This window comes from Lepidochelys olivacea (genome assembly GCF_965140295.1).
Source record: "Lepidochelys olivacea isolate rLepOli2 genome assembly, chromosome: 18".
Lineage (NCBI taxonomy): Eukaryota > Metazoa > Chordata > Testudines > Cheloniidae > Lepidochelys > Lepidochelys olivacea.
The window spans coordinates 20011663-20032852 of NC_140428.1; the positions used below are offsets into that span (position 1 = coordinate 20011663).

General features: G+C 50.9%; 1 protein-coding gene across 1 annotated transcript in view; it reads right to left on the reverse strand.

The window, feature by feature from the left end:
- PIK3CD (phosphatidylinositol-4,5-bisphosphate 3-kinase catalytic subunit delta) overlaps positions 1-21190 on the reverse strand; it is a 51131-nt gene that overhangs the window by 15100 nt on the left and 14841 nt on the right. Inside the window, exons 2-12 of the mRNA XM_084651581.1 lie at positions 20771-20934; positions 18636-18864; positions 17802-18031; positions 16763-16942; positions 15752-15901; positions 10122-10211; positions 7610-7831; positions 2680-2776; positions 2068-2198; positions 772-831; positions 271-438 (exon numbers count right to left, since the gene is read on the reverse strand). Of these exons, the coding sequence (XP_084507707.1) occupies positions 271-438; positions 772-831; positions 2068-2198; positions 2680-2776; positions 7610-7831; positions 10122-10211; positions 15752-15901; positions 16763-16942; positions 17802-18031; positions 18636-18864; positions 20771-20911 (1698 nt within the window). The 5' untranslated portion in view covers positions 20912-20934. The remainder of the gene's footprint in view (positions 1-270; positions 439-771; positions 832-2067; positions 2199-2679; positions 2777-7609; positions 7832-10121; positions 10212-15751; positions 15902-16762; positions 16943-17801; positions 18032-18635; positions 18865-20770; positions 20935-21190) is intronic.

Below are 21190 nucleotides of genomic sequence, written 5' to 3' on the forward strand. Positions count from 1 at the left end.
ACCCAACAGAACCAGGAGCCAGCTCCTCAAGTCCCAACCCAAAAGCCCTACAGCATATATTGCCTGCACCGTAACAGAAACCACAAGCTCTGGGATCTTAGGACCTGAAGGGGCTGAGGACACCCCAATGCGCCTGTGCACAGAGCAAAGGCCAATGGAAAATGGAAGACAAAAGCAGCTGCACACTGTCCCGCTTCCCAACTGGGGTCCCCGAAGTCCATTATCTGGGCTGGCTGCTTGACCCATGGCCCTCACCCACCCCAGCCTCACCTGGGCAACATCCTCATGTTTGTTCCACTTGGTGATGATGAGGAGCTTTGCCAAGGCCTCTGGGTACTGGTCCCGGATCTCGTACCTCATCTTCCACACCAGATCCTTCTCATGCTCGTAGAGTTCGGTGTGGCTCCTCCGCTCCAGGATCTCCCTCAGCTGCTGCTTCTGCTCACAGGAACATATGGGGCTCAGTCTGAATTTGAAATGGCCTCGCAGTTCGCTCCATTCCCTGGGAGATGCTGCAAGGCTGGGCCCCAGGGGGAGCTATTAGAGTGCACAACCCAAGTGGAGAAAGGAGCCAGGATGGACATGGGACAAAGCTTGTGGGGGCCCTCTCCCAGGAAAGCCAGGCCCATGCAGAGCTGAGGGCAGCTGGGTGAGGATGGGGTAGGGGGCGGGTCTCCCAGAAAAAGCACCCACAGAGTCCTATGTGTGTAGTTCCTTAGGGAGGGCCTGTCAGACCTGACAGCAGGTTGCTGGATGATGCCAGACACTTACCTCCTCTAGATCCTCTGGTATGGCACGGGTGTACTCTCCGTTCCTCCCCAACTCCAACAGCTGCAATACAAATACAGGCTAAGTGAAGCATCTGCCTTCATCTTCTTCACGGCCCACCTCCCCTTTATGCCCACCGGGGAACCCGCTCTTCAGCTACACTTCATGAGAGCCCAGCGAGTTCCCAAGCCCTCCAGAGCAGAATCAAGCCCTGCTGACAGTTCGGCAGCAGGAGTGTGTGTAGTGATCAGCCATGCAGTTCTGCTCTCACCACCAGGGGTCACTACACCAAGCAGAAAGTAGAAGGTAGAGAAATGGGCAAGAGGGCAGCAATCATGCAAGCCAAGGGTTCGAGTCCCTCTATGAGAATGGCACGCCTGTCAACAGTCGCAGAGATGTGAGGCACAGCCACGCTCAGTGATGTCCAAGATAACACAAGCCATTCCCTCCAGAGCAACAACAGTGATGGATTCTTGGAAGTGCTCCAGCCAAGCAGATGGTTTTGTACAAGCTGCCACGTGTGGTGACACAGTCGGTCATGGACATGTGTGCAGGGAATTATCAATCTCTTCCAGCAAGAGCAGAATTCCCGCTTCCTTTTCTCTCCTGAAGCTGTTTCCACTCCAGATGTCTGGTCAGTGGAGATGAGCAATAGATGTAGCTTTCTCATACCACATTTTCAGTTATCAGTGAGTGCTGGCCAGCTGGGAGCTCTCTCACAACACTCATTTTCCCTTACGTGTCTCTCCCCTCCTTTCCACAAACCTCACGCCAAGACAGGCCTTTTCAGAAACCTGCCCTTCTGTAAACACTGCAGAATTCTGGGCCCTTCACTTCTGACTTGCAACTGTCCATCTGAAATTTTACCCTCATTTGGAATCAGGCGGTTTTGCATTAACAAGCTTCCACTAGTGATAGGGAAACTCTTCCTTTTTGAACAAAGCCACTTCAGATAATCTGAGGTTGTCAAAAGAGGAAGCCCAAAGTTCTGACCCCGATGAAATGCAGGCAGAGCTCGCTTTCCACCACAGCTTGCAAAGTTCGTAAATCAGTTTGCGGACAAATGCTCATCTACGCGGAGCAGGTTTTCTGGGGCTTAGATGGGACTGACTGACAGGCTGGACCCACCCCAGTGTTTGTGGCGATAAGAACAAAGCTTTCAGTTAGTCCTTGGCAGCCTTTATTAACCAGCTACCTGCACCCAGCCCTGCTATGCTGCTCTATGGGACACTTAAGAACTTTGTGTTCTATAGACCAGGAAGCAAGGTGACCCATCCAGAGAGATGCCCTACCCTTTACCTGCTCGAAGGATGGGTAATACACAGAATGGGGTGTGACGCTGGGGAAGCAGATGACCAGGGCTGCTGCGCTCTCCGTGTTGGGGTTGCTCTGGACTGTGCCCATGGGGTTCAACAGCTCCCCTTTCTCATCTGAAAAAGTAAAAAGATCCTCAGGCTGGATTCCCAAAGCTCAGTGAAGGGAGATGGGAGGGCACCGTGTGGCACAGCAGACAGGGCACTGGACTGAGACTCAGGAGATCCAAGTTCTATTCTCAGCTCTGTCACTGACCTGCTGTCTGGCCTAGGGCATGTCTCCTCAGTTCTCGGTGCCCTGTTTCCCCTCCCAGCCTGCTGTGTCTTGTCTCTCTAGCTTGTGAGCCACTCTGGGCAGAGTCTGTCTCTCATGACATGTGCACCCAGCGCGCAGCACGAGGGGCCCTGATCTGGGTGGGGCCTCTAGGTGCTACTGTAACACAGAGACTTAATAACAGTCCCACCAGCGGGCAGACAGTGTCAGTAAAATACAAGAATTCTTGCTCCTTCTGTGCTGCTAATAGGAGATGCCGCCCTTGCCCTTCCTGTGCTCCGTCCCCACTCCGATGGAGGAGACCAGAGCTGTAGTTCCTGGTACCTGGAAATGACGACCACATATGCAGGCAGCACTCTCCTGTTTTCAGCTGGTCCTTGTAGTCAAAGAGCATGACATTCACCCAGGCTATTGGGCAGTCCTGCAAGGGGAACAGGGAGATTGAACCAGGTGTGGTGCCAGGAGCTGGCTGATGGGAAGAGGAGAGGGTTAGCAAGGGAGCAAGAGCAAAACAGCCCCCCCTCAAATATCAAGAAATAACCCCGCCCCCCAAGAGCCCTAAAAATCTCCACATCCAGCACCTGGAGCAGGTAAAATTACACCCAACACTATATAGTACCCATTGCACCCACCCCTGGGGTGGAACCAGCAGCTTTTCAACAGCAAGTAGATCATTATGCTTCAGTTAGGGCAAGAAGAGCACTGTACCCACTTGAAACTGCAGGGGGAATTTAAGAAGGCAGAATGTAGTTACTGGAGTTGGAATTTGGCCACACGGACGGGACTGAAATGCCTACACTTGTGGGAAGTGATCACACATGGCAAGGACTTTAGAGTAGGGGTTATCATAGAATATCAGGGTTGGAAGGGACCTCAGGAGGTCATCTAGTCCCACCCCCTGCTCAAAGCAGGACCAATCCCCAACTAAATCATCCCAGCCAGGGCTTTGTCAAGCCTGACCTTAAGAACTTCAAAGGAAGGAGATTCTACCACCTCCCTAGGTAACGCATTCCAGTGCTTCACCACCCTCCTAGTGAAAAAGTTTTTCCTAATATCCAACCTAAACCTCCCCCACTGCAACTTGAGACCATTACTCCTCGTTCTGTCATCAGCTACCACAGAGAACAGTCTAGAGCCATCCTCTTTGGAATGCCCTTTCAGGCAGTTGAAAGCAGCTATCAAATCCCCCCTCATTCTTCTCTTCCGCAGACTAAACAATCCCAGTTCCCTCAGCCTCTCCTCATAAGTCATGGGTTCCAGTCCCCTAATCGTTTTTGTTGCCCTCCGCTGGACGTTTTCCAATTTTTCCACATCCTTCTTGTAGTGTGGGGCCCAAAACTGGACACAGCACTCCAGATGAGGCCTCACCAATGACGAATAGAGGGGAACGATCACATCCCTTGATCTGCTGGCATGTCTTACCATTACACTTGGCTACTTTGTATATTTCTACAGTTCCCTCCAAGACACTTTAATACAGGGACCAATTCAGTAAATATGGATTCAGAAACCAAGTTGTGCAGATAAAGCCAGGTATATCTGATCAAGGGGGAGAGGGGGATTGTTATTGTTTAATAAAGGGGGAAGGGATAGATTGCTGATCCTTTAGTATAACAATTAGCACTTTCCACCCACAGATCTCAAAGCACTTTGCAAAAGGTGGCAAAGTATAAATAACCTCATTTTACCGATAGGAGAAATCAGAACAGAGATGGTGGCAGAACCAATAATAAAGCCCATCTCCCCTAGACTCGCAGTCTGCTGCTCTTCCCATTAGACTACACTGCCTTCTTGGAACTCCACTGGCAAGCGGAGTTTGTTTGCACTCAATACTTCAACAAAACAGTTTGGTCAGTGTGGCAGAACCAGCATTAAGCAAGACTTGTCAGAAGCCTCCATGGTTTAAAGAGAAAACACACACAGAAACTCATCTCCCAAGAGGGTAGCTGGGGAGAGATCTTAGATGAAATTATCAGCACAGCCTGAAAGGGACATTTCAGTGCAAATGTGCGCACACACACAAAGGGGGCATCTATCAGATTTAAAAGGAGCCATGATAAGCCCTTTACATCCTTCCACTGACACGTTCTCAAGAAAACACTAAGGCTTCTCTAGCAGTCCTGGCAAAGGGATTTTTAATTCATGGGAGCGGCGGGGAAGTCAGCTGTTTCCCTAGAGTACTAAACATGAAACACTTCTGACTGACCTCTCACAATCTCCAAGCCCCTTTGTTGATTTAGTCAGACTCTGGGTAACTTCAGCATGATCACGTTTGCAACATTAGCTTCTAGGCCACAATGAGAAGCCAAACAACAACAAAAGTCCCTATCAAAACACATGGTGGAGGCTGCCAAAGCACAAAGTGAGATACTTAGTGGATAAGGTCCAGAAAGCAATGACTCAACATCTTCTATGTAAGGGCAGAAATAGCTTTGGCATGACTCAAAGAGGAAAGAGAACAAACCAGAAAAACACTAGTAATCTGACTCATTCCTGTAAGCACGCAGGTTCGCCTCTTTTCTTGGTAGTAAGTGATTCAACCTCACCTTCCTGCTTCTGGACAGTCCAGAGAGACCAACGGCGCTCTCCAGCTAGTTCATGCATCGCATCTCAGAACAGTTACAATGCTATTAGCAAGCAAGAGGCTGACCAGGGACCATGCTAGACAACAGGAAAGATTGTGGTATAAGGCTGGGAGTTTCAAAAGAATTTAAAGAAATTGGGCATACAATTCCCACTGAATTTCAGCGATGGCCTAGCTATTACTTAGTCCTGCTATGACTGCAAGGGACTGGACTAGATGACCTCTCAAGGTCCCTTCCACTCCTACGATTCTATGAAATTTGGGCTCCTAAAGGACTTCTTTGAAAAGCCCAACCTAAATGCACAGGCAAATCTGCCTATTCAAAGCCCCATCCTCCCGATACCAGCAGTCTCTCACTAAAGTCCGGTTCCCTTCTATCACCAGGACAAGCACATGGGTAAGAGCCTCTAACAATTCAGCTCAGACTCATAGTCTTTAAGGTCAGAAGGGACCATCGTGATCATCTAGTCTGCCCTCCTGCATATCACAGGCCACAGAATCTCGCCCATCCACTTCTGTAATAGACCCCTAACCTCTGGCTGAGTTTCTGAAGTCCTCAAATCATGCTTTAAAGACTTCGAGTTACAGAGAATCCACCATTTACACTAGTATAATCCTGCATGTGACCTGTGCCCCATGCTGCAGAAGAAAGCAAAAAAAAACCTCAGGGCCTCTGCCAATCTGACCAAGGGGAAAATTCCTTCCTGACCCCAAATATGGTGATCAGTTAGAGCCTGAGCATGAGAGCAAGACTCACCAACCAGACACCTGGGAAAGAATTCTCTGCAGTAATTCAGAGCCCCCCATATCTAGTGTCCCATCACCGGCCTTTGGAGATATCTGCTGCTAGCAGTTGCAGATTAACTACATGCCATCGTACGCAGTCTCATCATCCCATCCCCTCCATAAATTTATCAAGCTCAGCCTTGAAGCCAGTTAGGCTTTTGCTCCCACTCCTCCCCTTGGAAGGCTGTTTCAGAACTTCACTCCTCTGATGGTTAGAAACCTTTGCCAATTTCAAGCCTAAACTTGTTGATGGACAGTTTATATCATTTCGTACTTGTGTCAACATTGGCACTTAACAAACCAAACTGGAGTTATTTAAGTTAACCCAACTGCCCAGATTTCTTCCCAATGGCCTTAAAGATGAATATTGCCTCTTGAACATCCACAGAACTGCAGCATTTGAATGACTCTCAGGTTTTATTTGTACTGAGGTAGCACCCAGAGGCCTCAGTCAGGGATCGGGGCTCCACTGTGCTAGGCATTGGTTCCCCCACTTAAAAAAAAACAGTCTCTCCTTCAAAGTGCTTCAGTCTCAGGCCTCCATGCAAATGGGACACCTGCACGGAACGCTGTTAGCATCAATTCATTCTGCCCACAAGAAGCCCCATCAATGCCAACATGGCTCTGTGCAAGCACAGGGGTCCCATCTGCCAGGAGGCACTTGCAGGACTGGGGCATCAGTAAGACCTTATGATCAAACAGCATCAACCCTCTGCTTTTCGATCCTCTTGCAAAGGCAGCCTGATGAACCCTGCATGCCTCTGGTTCTCAGCTTTGGGACTGTGCCTATGTTTTCAAGGAGGTTGCAAACTTTTGTACAGAATCAAAGCATTTGCGTGGAAATGAAAGTGTTTCTTGCCCTTCGGGGGTCGTTAAAAAAAACTTTCCAAAGGGAAAGAGCTGGAGGGATTAAGTTTACTGACTAGATAGTACCAGGGAATGTGCAATTCCTGGGTGCAGAGAATATGCTTTTGGATCTATAATATTATGAATTAAAATTATCGCATTCCTGTACACTGGCTGTACAATGCTACACTTGGCCTCATGTGGGACAACAGACATTACCCTGTGTCTTCTCACTTGGGGCCGAAATAGCATAATGCACCCTTGAATATGGCAGACAGAGGATTCTGAGAGATGGGATCACAGGAGGGTCATTTTGGGGTGCAGGCGATGAAGGTATGAGAACAAAAGGAGCTCGCAAAGTGAATATGAGCACCATGGGCCTTCCCTTCTGTTGCTTGCACCAAACAGCCTCCCTAAATGTGTCTGTGCTTCCCTGCCTGTCCAACCCATTTCAAATGTCACCTGAAAACACATCTTTTCTGCTCCCTGCTTATTCCTCTTGTTCTCTCCTCCGCTTGGCTGTAAAATAGCTCTGCACAGGGTTTGTTCTCACGCCCCCTGGGCTGTAAACTAGTTCCTTACAGAGTTTGTTCTCTTCCCCCACTCCCTTGGCGGTAAACTAGCTGTGCACAGGGTTTGCATGAAAGACATTACTATAGAGAAGAGCCATCATATAATGACTTTTAACCTCAGCTACAAATGAGGAAGCCCTGGAATGCAGAGAAAGGGAAATGAAAATAATTCCCCTTTCTTTGCAGTTAAATATGGAGTAAGTTACTGAATTTCCTCTCCCCTCCCTCCCCAGAGCAGTTACAATGGAACAGCTCCATCATAATGGCAGCCATTCCCCAATTTCCTGCTCCCCTTGGAGCAGTTGCAATGGGACAGCCCTTCATGGCAGCAGCTTTTCTATTGGCTGAAGTTCCCTCTTTGAACAGCAAGAGTCCTAAGTGTTTAGCTCAATGCTGCTTCCGCTGCCATACGGAGCTGGTGAGACTGGCCCAGCACCCACCCCAACCCCTCCTGGGCCTCACTTACAGCTTTCTTGGATTTCTTCTTGGTGGATCGTGCCTTCTTGGCCTTCTCGATGACAGCGTAGAGGGCGAAGCAGAGTCGTGCCATGCGGGGCAGGTCACAGATGCTAATGTCAAAATCCAGCCTCTGTTTCCACACCGGCTCCGAACACACATTCACCTCGGCGCTCGATACCATCTTGCAGAGCATCTCGTTGCCATGGTAAAGGCCTGCCTGTACCACCAACTGAGAGAGAAGAGTGCATTGGGATCACAATGTCCTGAGCTCTTCACTTGGGGACGCAGTTAGAATAGGGCCAGAACTGGGAGCCATGACTCCTGGGTGCTATTCCTATCTTTTGCCACTGTCTCTCTGCGAGCCCTTGGTCAAGTCCCTTAACTTCTCTGTGTGTCAGTGTACTGATCTATACAATTAATATGATCTCTTCCTACCTCACATGTGGGTTGTCAGATTTAATTAATGATTGCAAAGTGCTCATTTAATCCACTAGTAAGCTTGTACTACAGGTCCCTTTCTGTGCCCGATCAACAGAGATGAGTCTGTTACAGGCTTGGCTACTGAGCCTGACTATTTAGCTTAAGCTGTAGAAACTCATGTCTCTCTCTCTGGAGGTCACCAGTTCAATTCCCAGCGTGTTGGATAAGATGACTGCGATCACCCTTGCTAGAAAGCACATTCTGCCCACATATATGTAATGTTTGGAACCCTGGCGTGTCAATTCAGTGCTGGTAAAAGGCATCAGATCAACAGCCCTGGAGAATTAAATCCTGTTAATCCCAGGACAGGTACCACATGGGCAACAGTGGTACAAGCTGTCCTTTGCCAGTGTGCCTTACCCAGGACCCAGAGAGTCTCTACTCTATAGGGAAATTTAGGTTATTTTCTTAGGAGCACTGAAATTCAGTGGGAGTTGGGCACTTAATTGCCATAGGTTGGAATTTTCAGAAGCACCTGGGTAATTTAGAAACACAATTCCCAGCGCAAGTCAACAGGGAATTGTGCTCCTAAATCACTTAGACACGTCTGACTAGCCCTCCCTTGAATCTCCACGCTCCAGTGAGTCATTGGCCTTTCTGCTGAGCCTGCCAACACAGATGCAAATTGCTGTTATCGGGTTTTTTTCTGGTGTGGTCTTGCTAGGTAAAATTATCAAAAGGGCCAAGTGACTTAGGAGCCTACTTTTGAAAATGGGATTTAGGCCCTTATGAAAAGCGTACCCCTTGTCATAAGACATTACTGCCTTGACAGAGACCCAGGTGAGTGAGGTACTCTCTCTTACTGGACCAACTTCTGTCGGAGAGAGAGAGAGAGAGGGAAAGAGAGAAGCTTTAGAGCCACACAGGGCCTTCTGGGACTGTCAAGGCTACAACTATATCGTCTACATAACTGAGAGCAAGTCACTCATTTCACACCAGCCCCTAAATATGGGAATAACGCTAGAAATGACGCTGGAATTGTTCTTAGACCAAACATACAAAAATACTATAAACTAAAATCCAACAGCAGTAAAACCAATTGGTGGGAACATTTAACAAATCTTAACTGCCTAAAGGCTAGACAGGCCCAGATGAGGAAACTGGACCATGCCCCGTAGGGAAAGCAACCAACAAGAAACGGACATGAGCTTATGCCAAGGAGAAGCAAATTAATAGCACTGGGGAGGATGTGTAGAACTGGCGTGGATGCAGAACAAACTGCAAAGCACATCGCCGGTGGTTAGTTATCCCCTTTGAAATGCCTCTGCATATGAAGCTGCATTTCTGGCATTTGCAAGTCTCCATATGGGTAAATGCATCAGCCCTCACTTCTCCTCTCTCCTGCCTGGACCCTATCACAGAACAGGAAAGAGACCTCTTCCTAGCCTGTGCCACATCCCTCCTGCTGCACGTTCGTCCAGGTACTAGAAATCACCTCCAGTCAGGATCCCCTGCGTGTACTGGGAGCCACTTTCAGCGAGGCAAGAGCCTTATGAGCCCACAATGTCTACATGTGACACCTTCAGGCACCATTCTCTGCCTCCTTTATCTTCATTTGCCAAATCTCAGGGGTCCCACTCCATTTGTTGCCTGCTCCATTCTGTTAGCAAGTCCTCTGTTTCCCAGGGCCTATTTTCTCTCCATTCCCCCTATTGCTCCCCTATGCTGGGGCCACCTCCCCGTTCCTCTGCCCTTCCCCCCCCCTCACACAGCCCCAGTTCCGCCTCCTTTGCTGGTCTCCAGCACTTCTGCATCTCTGTTGAGGTGAGATCACCGCAGATGAGTAGCTAGGCTCAGTACTCAGAAACTCTTGCAGCTGAGGCTTCCAAGAATTTGCCACTCGCTCAGCAAGCTGCTGGCTAACAAGTTCCCTTCTCCTTCCTGTTGTGAAACTTTTTAGAGGTCGCCCTAAAGCTGAATGAAGGACAATGCGGTAAGGGGTCATGTGATCTTAGGTCTTTGATCCCTGCTATCTTTCACACAAGCGGTAAGCAACCAGATGCAAAAAACCAAACAACCCACACCCAGCCCGCACCTACCTTCATCCTCTCATCTGCATTCACCTTACTGCCTTGCACCAGTTCAATGTAAAAAGGCTGATGAAGGGACCAGAGAGACTCATGAGTTGGCTAGAAAGGGCAGAGAGAACAGAACTTAAGTCAGCACATGGACCAGAATGAAGACCGACCTGCATTCTCCGTGGCCAGGAGACAGGCTGGTGCCCTCCCAGCAGCAGGGCCCCTCATCGCCACTTAGCTAATCTCTATGCTCCCCTGGGATGTACTGTACCCACCTTAGAGATGGGAAACTGATTCAGGACCAAATTCAGCCAGAGTAAGTGGGTGGATCTCCCACTTTAACTGTAATACCTAGCACTTCTATAGCGCTCTTCAGAAAAGGTCTTTATGGAGATGTTCAGTATCATTTTCCCCATTGGGAACTGGGGCACAAAAAGGTGAACTGACTCACCTGGCTGGTTAGAGGCTGAGCCAGGAATAGAACCCAGTTCTCCTGCACCACAGTCCAGTGCTCTAGCCACTGTGCAAGACAGCCAGTGGACGCTGCTCATGCCAGGGCTGAATCTGGCTCAGAAAAATTATGGAATTAATCCAAAGCCAGAGTGACAGAGTGAGAGCTGGAATTAGAATGCTGGAGTTCCTGGCTCCCTGTCCTGTGCTCAAACTATTAACCCTGAGAATAGGGATGGAGAGGTGGACCTGGGGCGGGCATAGGGAGTCACTCCCATATTGACCTCAGGATCTCTGATAGGAAAGAGGAGGTTACTTACCTGTAACTAGAGGTTCTATGAGCTGTGGTAGCCCTATTTGTATTCCAAACGTGGGCGCACATGCGTGCCATACACCCGAGTTCGCAAGGTTGTCCGCTGACCCACACATTTGTCCTGCGTCCCCTCATGCTCATGGCCGAGTGTATAATAGGTTGTATGGGTCAACACCTCTCTCGTATCCCTCTTACCACTGGGTATTCCAGTCTGCATCACAACAGCTGGAGGAAGGGTACTGGAATAGAGGTAAGGGCCACACATCTCAAAGAACCTCCATTTACAGGTAAGTAACCTCCTCCTCCTCTTCTTCTTCGAGCGATGGTCCTTATATGGATTCCAAACACAGGTGAGTAGCGAGCAACGATCATCGTGGAGATGGGTGCAAAGACATGAGAGGAAGTGCAGTCCGCAGTACAACACGGCTTACAGCAGCATCCGCAGCTGCCACTTGGGTGACTGAGTAGTGGGAGGTGAACATGTGGACAGAGCGCCAGGTTGCTCCATGACAGATGTCTTGCCAGGAGACGTCCGCTAAGCAGGCTCGTGTAGAGTGTGCTGTGACTCCATCTGTTGGGTAGCGTCGTAGCATGCGCGGATGCACCCGGAGACCCATTTGGAGATTCGTTGGGAGAAGAGGGATTGGCCCTTAGATTGGTCGGCAATGGCTACAAACCGTTTTGGCGATGCGTGAGAGGCATTGGTCCTGTGGAGGTAGGACGCCAAGGCACGGCGGATGTCGACGGAGTGCAGGACCCTGTCCGCATGGGAGACGTACGGTTTGGGGCAGAACACAGAGAGGTGAATGCACTGATATAGGTGGAACTCCCACACTACCTTTGGGAGGAATTTAGAGTGTAGCCATAAGGAAACTTTATCTGTGTGGAATACGGTGTGAGGGGGAATCTGCCATCCTGGCTGCCTGTTCACTGACCCGTCTAGCTGAGGTGATGGTGACCAAGAAAATGACCTTCATGGAGAGCTGGGAGAGGGACATGTTGCCAGCGGCTTGAAGGGTGGGTTCATGAGGGCAGAGAGAACAAGATTAAGGTCCCAAAGGGGTGGGGCTTGAGTACTGGCAGGAAGGCACTGAGTAAACCCTTCATGAAAATGGACAGCGATAAGGTGTATAAACACGGAGCCGCTGTCTACGGGGAGGTGGGGAAGAAGGGGGAGGCACTGAGCACTGTCAAGTGGACTTGTATAGAACTGAGGGAAAGGCCTGACATTTTGAGATCAAGAAGGCAGTTGAGGAGGAAAGGTATAGATATCGCATTCACTGGGTGGTGATGGCAGTGAGCCCATGAGGTGAATCGTTGCCACTTAACTTAGTAGCAGGCCCTGGTGGACGCCCTCCTGCTTTGGTTAAGGATGTGTCGCACCAGAGTGGAGCAAGCCCTAACCACCCTCGTGGTCCTAATACCCGGCCATGAGGTGAAGCAGGCTTGGGTTCCGAACCCGGCCCCAATCCTGTGTGAGGAGATCCGGGAGTGTTCGGAGGCGGAGTGGTGTGCGGGTGGAAAGTCTGAGGTGGTCTGTGAATCAGAACCAGTGTGGCCAGAACAGGGCTATGCATATTACAGTAGCTCGGTCCCGTTGGATCTTGTGGGAGGAAGGGAATGAGGGGAAAGGTGTAGCAGAGGTCACCTATCCATGAGAAGAGAAGAACGTCACCCTGCAAATCCTCCCCTATGCCTCCCCTGGAACAATAAAGGGGCAGCTTTTGGGTTTCATGAGTGGCAAAGCGGTCCCACCTTGGGGTGCCCCATTGGTGGAAGAGGTATCGGAATGTGACGTTGTGTAACTCCCACTCATGGGAGAGGTAGAGAGTCCTGCTGAGTGCATCTGCTAGGACATTTTGGGTGCCTGGGAGGTATGTGGCTTGGAGCATCATGTGGTGTTTGATACACCAGTTCTGAAGGTGGATGGACTTGGAGAAGTGGGTGAGAGACCGGGCGCCATCCTGCTGGTTGATGTACAAGACTGCGGCGATGTTGCTGGAGAGCAGGACCCGATGATGGGAAGAAATGCCTGGCATGCAAAATGGACTGCCCTCAGTTCCAGCACGTTTGTACGAATCCTGGCCTCTCGTGGCATCCAGATTCCCTGTGCTGTGTGATGGTTCAGACAGGCTCCCCAACCTGCAAGGGATGGTTGCCTGCAGGGTGGGAAGGATGAAGGGGGTCCCAATCATGACCTTGGAAGGGTTGGTCCACCACGTGAGGGAGGCCACAACCGTCTTGGGGACAATGACTCTGGTGTCCAAATGGTCCTGGTTGGGTCTGCAGATAGAGAAGAGCCATAGCTGGAGGCAACGCATGTGCAGTTGTGAGTGTAGCATGATGGCGGTACAAATTGCCATATGTCCAAGGAGAGACAGACAACAGCAGATGTGCTTGTGATGCAGGTCTGCAATTATAGTCATCAGCATTATGAAGTGGTCCACCGGAAGGAAGGTTCATGCCACGATGGAGTAGAACCGTGCCCCAGTAAAGTGTATCATCTGTGTAGGTACGAGCACTGACTTCTCCTCAGTGATGCAAATACCTAGAGACATTAGGAGAGTGCAAAGGGCGAGGATGGCAGAGGTGAGTTCTTGTCAGGATAGCACAACAAGGAGCCAGTCGTCCAGGTAGGGAGACACACCAAGTAGCAGCATATTTGTGCTGTTATGACAGCGAAGACAGCTCGCAACCCCCATCGCAACACCTTGTGACCCCTTGAGGGGTCATGACCCCGCTTGAGAACCCCTGGTCTGATGGCAGTTTGTCCTAGAACTCTGCTAGCCCCGTATAATTATTAAAATCAAATTTGGCTAGCAGAGTCTGACAGTTTACTCTTCAGAACTGCAGCATCTCCAGGGAATACATTTTCCTCCCCAAGAGGTCCATGCATTTCGCCGCCCAATCTGGAGGGGTTGATTTCTGTTGGTGCTGCGGGAGGAAGGCCTCATTAATAGATGGTTTCAGAGGTTGGAGAACGTCCAGGAGCTGGTGCTACTGATCCTGAATCTCTTCCAGCAGTATTCCCAGGTCCTCTTCCACCAACTGGAGCAGGTCCTGATACTGCCGGTGATCATCTGGCGGAGACAGGGAAGGAGGAAGTGGCCATGGGGACCGGAGGAGCCGACAGTTCTAGCTCAACATCCATCTCTTCCTCTGTGTTCAAGGGTGCTGATGGAGGAGCCTGGGTGGAGTGACAGGATGTTTGGAAAGGCGGAGAGACCTAGCGGTAGGTGTTCCAGGGTGCCCCGTGCAGCCAAGGCAAAGGGCGCTGTGGGGTGTGGGGTGCCCCACAGGTACTAGTACCAGACTCTTGCTGCTGGATCATACACGGGTGGATAAGGCAGTCGGGGACGCGAATCCAAGCTGTGGTGTGACGTGGGGGGAGAACGAAGGCCCCGACACCAAAAATTCCTCTGACTCCGAGGATGGTTCCAGCAGCGGGGGAACCAGTGAAACAGGTGGGCTGCAGGGTGGCACCACCGGGGGGTCATTCCAGGAGCAGCAGGAGTGGTTTGTCCACTGGAGCAGGGACCCCCCCAGGCGAGGGGGGGCTGGAGAGGATCGAAGAGGGAGGGGAGGACAGCACCAATTCCACGGTGGAGAGGAGGGGCTCCGAGCAGCTGGGAGTCCTACAAGTGCCCATGGAAATGCTCGAGGGGCCAGGTAGCGTCTCCGGCTTGTCCAAGTGCCACAGAGGTGGCGGTGGGACAGGTGGTTCAGGAGGTTCAGGAGCTGGTGAGCACTCTGCACGGGCGGGAACTAGGGTGGCCATCTGTACTACCAGACCCCGTTTGCGCTGAGCTTTTCCCTGCCCCTGGGGAAGGTTGGGTGTCGGTGTGGTTGTCTCCACGCATAACGTCTCATCCAACCAGGCGCGGCTCAGGGAGGAAACGCTGCGTTTAGTAGCAGGCTGCTGTGGGGACCTACTTTTGTGCCCATGAGAGGGCTTCTTGCTCTCATGGCTGGGCCTGCCCTTCCCCGGTGGTATTGCTGGATCCGGGGCATGGGAAATAATGGAAGGGGCGCACACCGCCGGTGAAGGTCACTGTGTCAGCGGTTCCGATGGTCCCGGATCCGAACGAGCAAATGGCCTCATTGCTTCCTCCATGGAGGAACTTAACGGAGGCGGAGCTCCCAAGCTTCCCAGGTCCAGTGCAGGAAGGACATGCAGAGGGAACAAGGAGCCGCAACATGAGCCTCACCACAGTGATAAAGACCCCTCCGGTGCTTGCTGCTCACAGAGAATGAATGCAGGCAGGAGAGAGAGTTTTTAAACCCCAGAACGTGGGCCTGGTGCCCAAGCGAGGAGAGGGGGCAGGGAGTCCCCAAACGGGAATGACTAGCACTAACCAACCTACTACTAACTCTGCAGCTACTGTACACAACTATAGGCAAACGGACAGAAATCACTCTCTTAGCAAAAACTAAGAGCGCGAAGGACCAGGGCCGACGCAGGCCATGTGGCCGTAAGAGGGAACTAGAGAGGCTTCGACCCACACGACCTATTATACCCTCAGCTGCAAGCATGTGGGGATGCATGACACACATGTGGGTCAACAGACACTGCTAGGAAACCTTTTGGATTCAGGCACATGCGCAACCATGTTTGGAGGACATATAGGGACCATCGTTTGAAGAAGTAGAGGGTCTCTGTGCAGGTCCTTTATGTAACTGAGGGATGGGCCTCCCCAATTACCCCCTTTTGGCCTTGTTATGATTCCCGCATTAAGGAGCCAGGGTGTCACTCTGCCTGCTGGGCAGTCACTTCCAGGTGGCACTAGCATCTCAATTTGATTGTGGAAAAGACAGAGAAGGAGCAAATGGGTGTGTCAGAGTGGTGGGGGCAGGGAGAGAAGGGTGTCCAGTGCGCTAGCATGGTTACCTTTTTCTTGGGGAGCGGCGGAGGCTTGGCAACCATCTTCGGGGTGTGGGCAGTGCAGTTGGTCTGCTCATCTCGCATAGCAATGATGGAAGAGAAGTGTACCATCGTCAGGTGGGGCATCAGGCCATGGTGCAGGCAGCTGCGGATGTACTGGTGGGAGGAGGGGCAGAGAGAGAACAGAGTAATCATGGCAGAACAGACGGCCTAGAAGCCACGAGGATGTGGAGAGGGCAGCGATGGGGGTGAACCAGGGCTGGGTCAGAAAGGAGAGGAAGGGCAGCATGTGGAAGTGACCCAGCAGCCACCAAAACTAAGTTCTGCTGCCAATTCCTTTCTAAACCTACATCTTTCCCAAGAGGCGTCTCTGGCACGAAGAACCCTGAAGACTAAAGTGCAGTTGCAAGAGTGAGTGGGTCCAGGTGCCCAAACCCATCCCCCATATATGCACCGGACTGCCTGGGTTTATGGTACGATGCCGGGAAGGATTCATTGCTCCGGACAGCAGAGAGCCCACTTTTGTCACAGCACAGGAGAGGGGATGCCGTTTGGGGGACAGTGTTGCTTCCCAGTAGTGGGAGGCGCTGTTCAACCCTGACGTTCAGCAGCTACATCCTGGCTGGGGAGAGGGGATGGAGGGAGTCACCCCTCAGAACCCCCCCCCAACACACACACAAGCTCACACCCAGTGATGGGTTTGGCTCATTAGCACTCAATGCCAAATGGACTCACAATCAAGTCACACTTTCTCCACCCATCTTCCATGAGCGAGCCCAGCCTTATGATCTTCGTGGTGCCTGCTCATAGACTCCCCACCAGAGGGCCATCCATTGGGGCAGCATCCAGGTCACTTTGTTAACTGGACAACGGACTGGGTCCCTTTAGGGTGTACTTCCAGCTCAACATAAGGGACATGGACGACAATAGCATGGACCTTTTCCTGCCTCCCAGAGAGAAAAAAGTTCCTGTATGCTTGGGAAAGAGCTCACCTGTAGGTGGAGGAAAGAGACTCACCTGGAACTGGTACAGGGGGTAGTTCCCATAGAGATATTCACATTTCCCTTTCACCTGCAGAGTATAATCCTCAGGGCTCTCCACTGTCTGGTGGCGGAAAACGGTAGCTTGCTTCTTGATGGCATAGCTCATTAACGTGACAGGGAATTCCTTGGGGGAGATCTGGAAGGTGAAGCTCTCCTGCAATCCCAACAGAACAGCATGTACAGTCAAATACCAGCTGAGCAGGGGATGAAATTAGTATCGGGAGTCGCAGAGAGAGTCCCGCAGCCCCGGATGCCAGAGGGGATAGCTAGATTCCCCAAAAGCACCTAGGGATGAAGAGAAGGCTACAGATGCAATGTGATTATCCACATTACAAACAGAGGTCAGAGTGGAGAGGGACATGTCCAGTGGTGCAACACAGGACTGGGAGCCAGGAACTTCCTGAGTCCCATTTGAAGTTCTGCCGTCTACTCCCTCTGCAGCCTTCAGCACGTCATTTAAAACTTCCTGCCTCCACTTCCTCAGTCTGCACAAAAGGGGGACAATACCTGCTAATCAGGGGTGGCTGCCAGGATGAATGCTTGGCAAGTGCTATGTTTTATGGATGGTTCCATTCAGGTTGAGCGGGTGCCTCCTTAGAAATTTTGTTTAATGCCTGGGCCCAATATGCCAGGACTGGGGTTATCAGAGGGCAGCAGGAAGGAATGAGAAGTTATCAGGTGCTCCGTGGCAGAGACAGCCTAATGCCTGGAAGCAGCAGGCTGGGATCATGAGACCACTTGACTCTTATTTCGAAAGAAAAGGGGATTTGTTTCAGCAGTGCAGAATTTTGAGAGAGGATGAGGGCAAAGCCCCATTTGGGAAGGGGAGCGTTTCCATCAATCAGTTGTTTGGTGGGGAGGTGGCCGGTTTACACACAGTCCTTCCAAACATCTCAATCTCAAGGAGTCAAGATAACTCCCAAACAGATGGAACCATGGGTGGTTGATCCCACAGCTGGATGCAGAACTGAGCGCGCAAACCCTTTACACATAACAGGAAGCTCAGGTTTTACCCCGCCAGACTCAAACTTGACGTTGACAAAGATGTTCTTGTTGGGGACGCGAAGGGCGCCAGTCCTGGGGCCTTTGGCCAAGGGCTCCAGTTGCAAGGGAAAGCTGTACTCCATCCAGGCCATCCAGGTCAGCTGCTGCCGCTTCGCCGCCTTCTCCTCACACAACTGTCGCATTTTTGCACGGAAGTCATTCACCTCCGGGTCGCGCACCGAGTCAAACTCATGCAAACCTGAGCAGGGTGTTAAAATCAATAGATAGATAGATAGATAGATAAATAAAAGGAGAAGATCCACATAGCAGTAGGGTCACTGGTCCTTGATAATCAGCTGCCTCTGCTGGGCGGGGAGATCGCAGCATCTCATAACATACGGTAGAAAAAGCCAAGTCTACAGCATTAGACTATGATGGCTACACAATTACACCAGTCCCTTCTCGGGACTCTTGCTGGGACAGGCTGGGACTAGACCAGAGGAGAGATCACCCCTTTTCCTCAGTCAGTCCACAGGGACTCCTGCTAGGACTGGCATAGCCGAGAGCTCCCCTAAGTCAGCATGCACGCATCTGAAGAAGTGGGGTTTTTTACCCACGAAAGCTTATGCCCGAATAAATCTGCTAGTCTTTAAGGTGCCACCAGACTCAGTCTGTATCCACAAAAACAACACGAACACAGCTACCCCCGATACCTAACTCAGTCAGTGCATCTGTGATACTCCCTACACAGCAACCCTGGCTGAGAGAGGTTGAGCCTGAAGTAACTGAGCTCCCCCTGCAGCCAGCACTCGTGCTCTACCCTGATTAAAGCAGCTCCTCCTGGCACTAAGATGGAGACTCACCTTTCCCAATGAGCAAGCTGATCTGGGAGTTAATCAGCTTCTTGACGCGGTCACCTTCGCGAGCCACCAGCCGAAGGACAGGCAGGAAGGGCTGGATGTCGCAGAGGCGCCGCTGCTCATCCTCCAGCTCCTGCTGCTCGGCCGTCTGGTTGATACACGTGAAGACGTACGCTTCGGGGTCATTGAGCATGTGATACAATGGCTCATACTGTGCGTGACGCCAGACCACCTGGGACAAAGCGACAGCAGGGTGTATCCACCGATGTGCCAGCTGACCTATCACATCCCCTCCCTACTGCCCCACTCTCCACCCACAATCCCCCATGGCCATTACACACAGTCACAAACAACAGCAGGGCAGCTATTGACTGGGATCTTGCAGGGCCTTAATGAAAGCCCCTGGAGAAGAGTAATAGTCATTTGTATGACACCTGAGAAATGCCATCCCTTGGAAATTCACAACTGCACACCCATGGGCAGAGGCGCAGTGCACTACAATGGGAGGCAGTGCTAACCCTTTTCACTACATCCCCTGGTCTCTACGCATAGACCACATGAGTAGCTGTAACTATTACTGACCTGATTATTTCTCAATGACTGATCTCACAGAATCAACTGTGAGGACTCAATTTTCAGCCAGACTTTAACCTGGCTTCCCTTTTTGTGCTTGCAATGAGCTGCAATAAATCTCTCTAGGTATCTACAGTATCTGAGCACCTCACAATGCTTATTCTTGGGTTTTTAGCCTTGCAACACCCCTGTCTGGTAGGGAGGCATTACCCCCATTATACAGATGGGGAGCTGAGGCACAAGTCTCACATCTATGACAGACCCAGGAATTGAAGCCAGGTCTCCTGTACCCCAGTCCAGTCCAGTGCCTTCCCCACTAGACCATCCTTCCACCCCAGTGGATGCCATTTAGACAGTTAACAAATTACCTGATTGTGACCACATAGCTGGTGACTTAACAACTAAAGCACATCTATTGTGTCCACAGTTTTCTGGCCTGAAAACTGCCGGCACAGAAAGAACTTCTAATGATCTGGCACTGACTGTCTGTCTCTTGTGCTGCGTGAGTCATGTAAGCCAGGCTGCTATTGCAACGAGAACCTTTTCCACGCTGATTTTTGCCTAGTGAATTGAAAAGGTAATTTCATTTCCTCTACTATTCTGTTCAGCATTTTATGCCTCAAAGGAAACACCGAAAACTTTTCTTTTTAACCAAAGTTCCCAATCGCCACGACACAGCTTCTGCTGTGCAAAAAAATTAGGCTACGTCTACACTGCAATAAAAGACCCATGGCACGGCCGCAGCTGGCCTGAATCAGCTGCCATGGGCTTGCAGGGCTAAAAATGGCAGTGTAGACGCTTGGGCTGGACCCTGAAACCTTGCAAGAGGGGTGGGCCTCAGAGCCCAGGCTCCTGCTGGAATCAGAACGTCTAACACTGCTAGTTTTAGCCCTGCACGCCAAGCCGCATGAGGCCCAAGTCAATTGACCTGGGATCTGAGACTTGGTGTCATGGATTTTTTATTGCTGTGGACACATACCCTAAAAGGGCAGTCACAGCAGAGAACAACTGCAGAACATGTGACTTAATCCAGAATTTGTATTCGGCTTGCCAGGGAGGATTTCTCTCGCTGGCCCACAGAAGACCATTGAGACTGAAAGGCTCAGGGTGAGGAGCGAGTGCTCCGGTGAGCGAGTGAGTGGCAACGGAATATGGGAATCTTTCACTCCTCAGTTGCTGATTCAAATCAGTAGTTACTCAAAAACCTATTACCATCTGAGGGCTGATGTGAACTGAGTCAAGTTCCCAGTGGACTGATGCCCATCACAGCTGGCCCTGTAACTGCCCCATATGTTGGCAGCCTCAGCAGCAACACCAAGGACTGACAAGGACTGTGGAGAGAGCGTCCCAGAGGAGGGTCCCTCTGGGTCAGGAATAAGGCATTCTATTAGCACAGTGTGGGAGAAGCCTGCATTGCTGCCAGTGTGTGGCTAAATGGGGCTGTGAATCCAACCCCTTTCCCAGGCACTGAGTTCACTTAAGAAAAATGCCCTGCACGCTTGTAAAATCGATCCCAAAGGTGACTCTTTAGCCACAGGGGTGAGGCTTGTGGTAAAGGCTGGTACCTTTTTGATGGTCCCCAAGCTGGCATTGCAGGATACAGAGAGGTTCAGGTATATGCCTGTAGGCAGCAGGAAGTCCACCTGGATAGTTTGGTTTTCCTCCTTGGACCAAAATTCCACAGGGCAATAGATGCCCGGGGGCATCCTGCTCACTTCTTAGCTACAATCTGCAACAAAGGGAGAGAAAGGACAATTATTTGTATTGCAGTAATTCCTAGAGGCCCCAACAAGACCAGGGCTTAAGCACTGCACAGACACACTGGGACACGGTCCCTGCTCTGACCAGACCAGATTATCATCCCCATTTCATGGATGGGGAAACTGAATTCAATCCGATCTCCAGAGTCCAAAACCTGTGCCTTAAATCAAGGACACCCTTGTTCGGGTCCACCCAGACCCTGCCATGCGTACACTTCAAAGCAG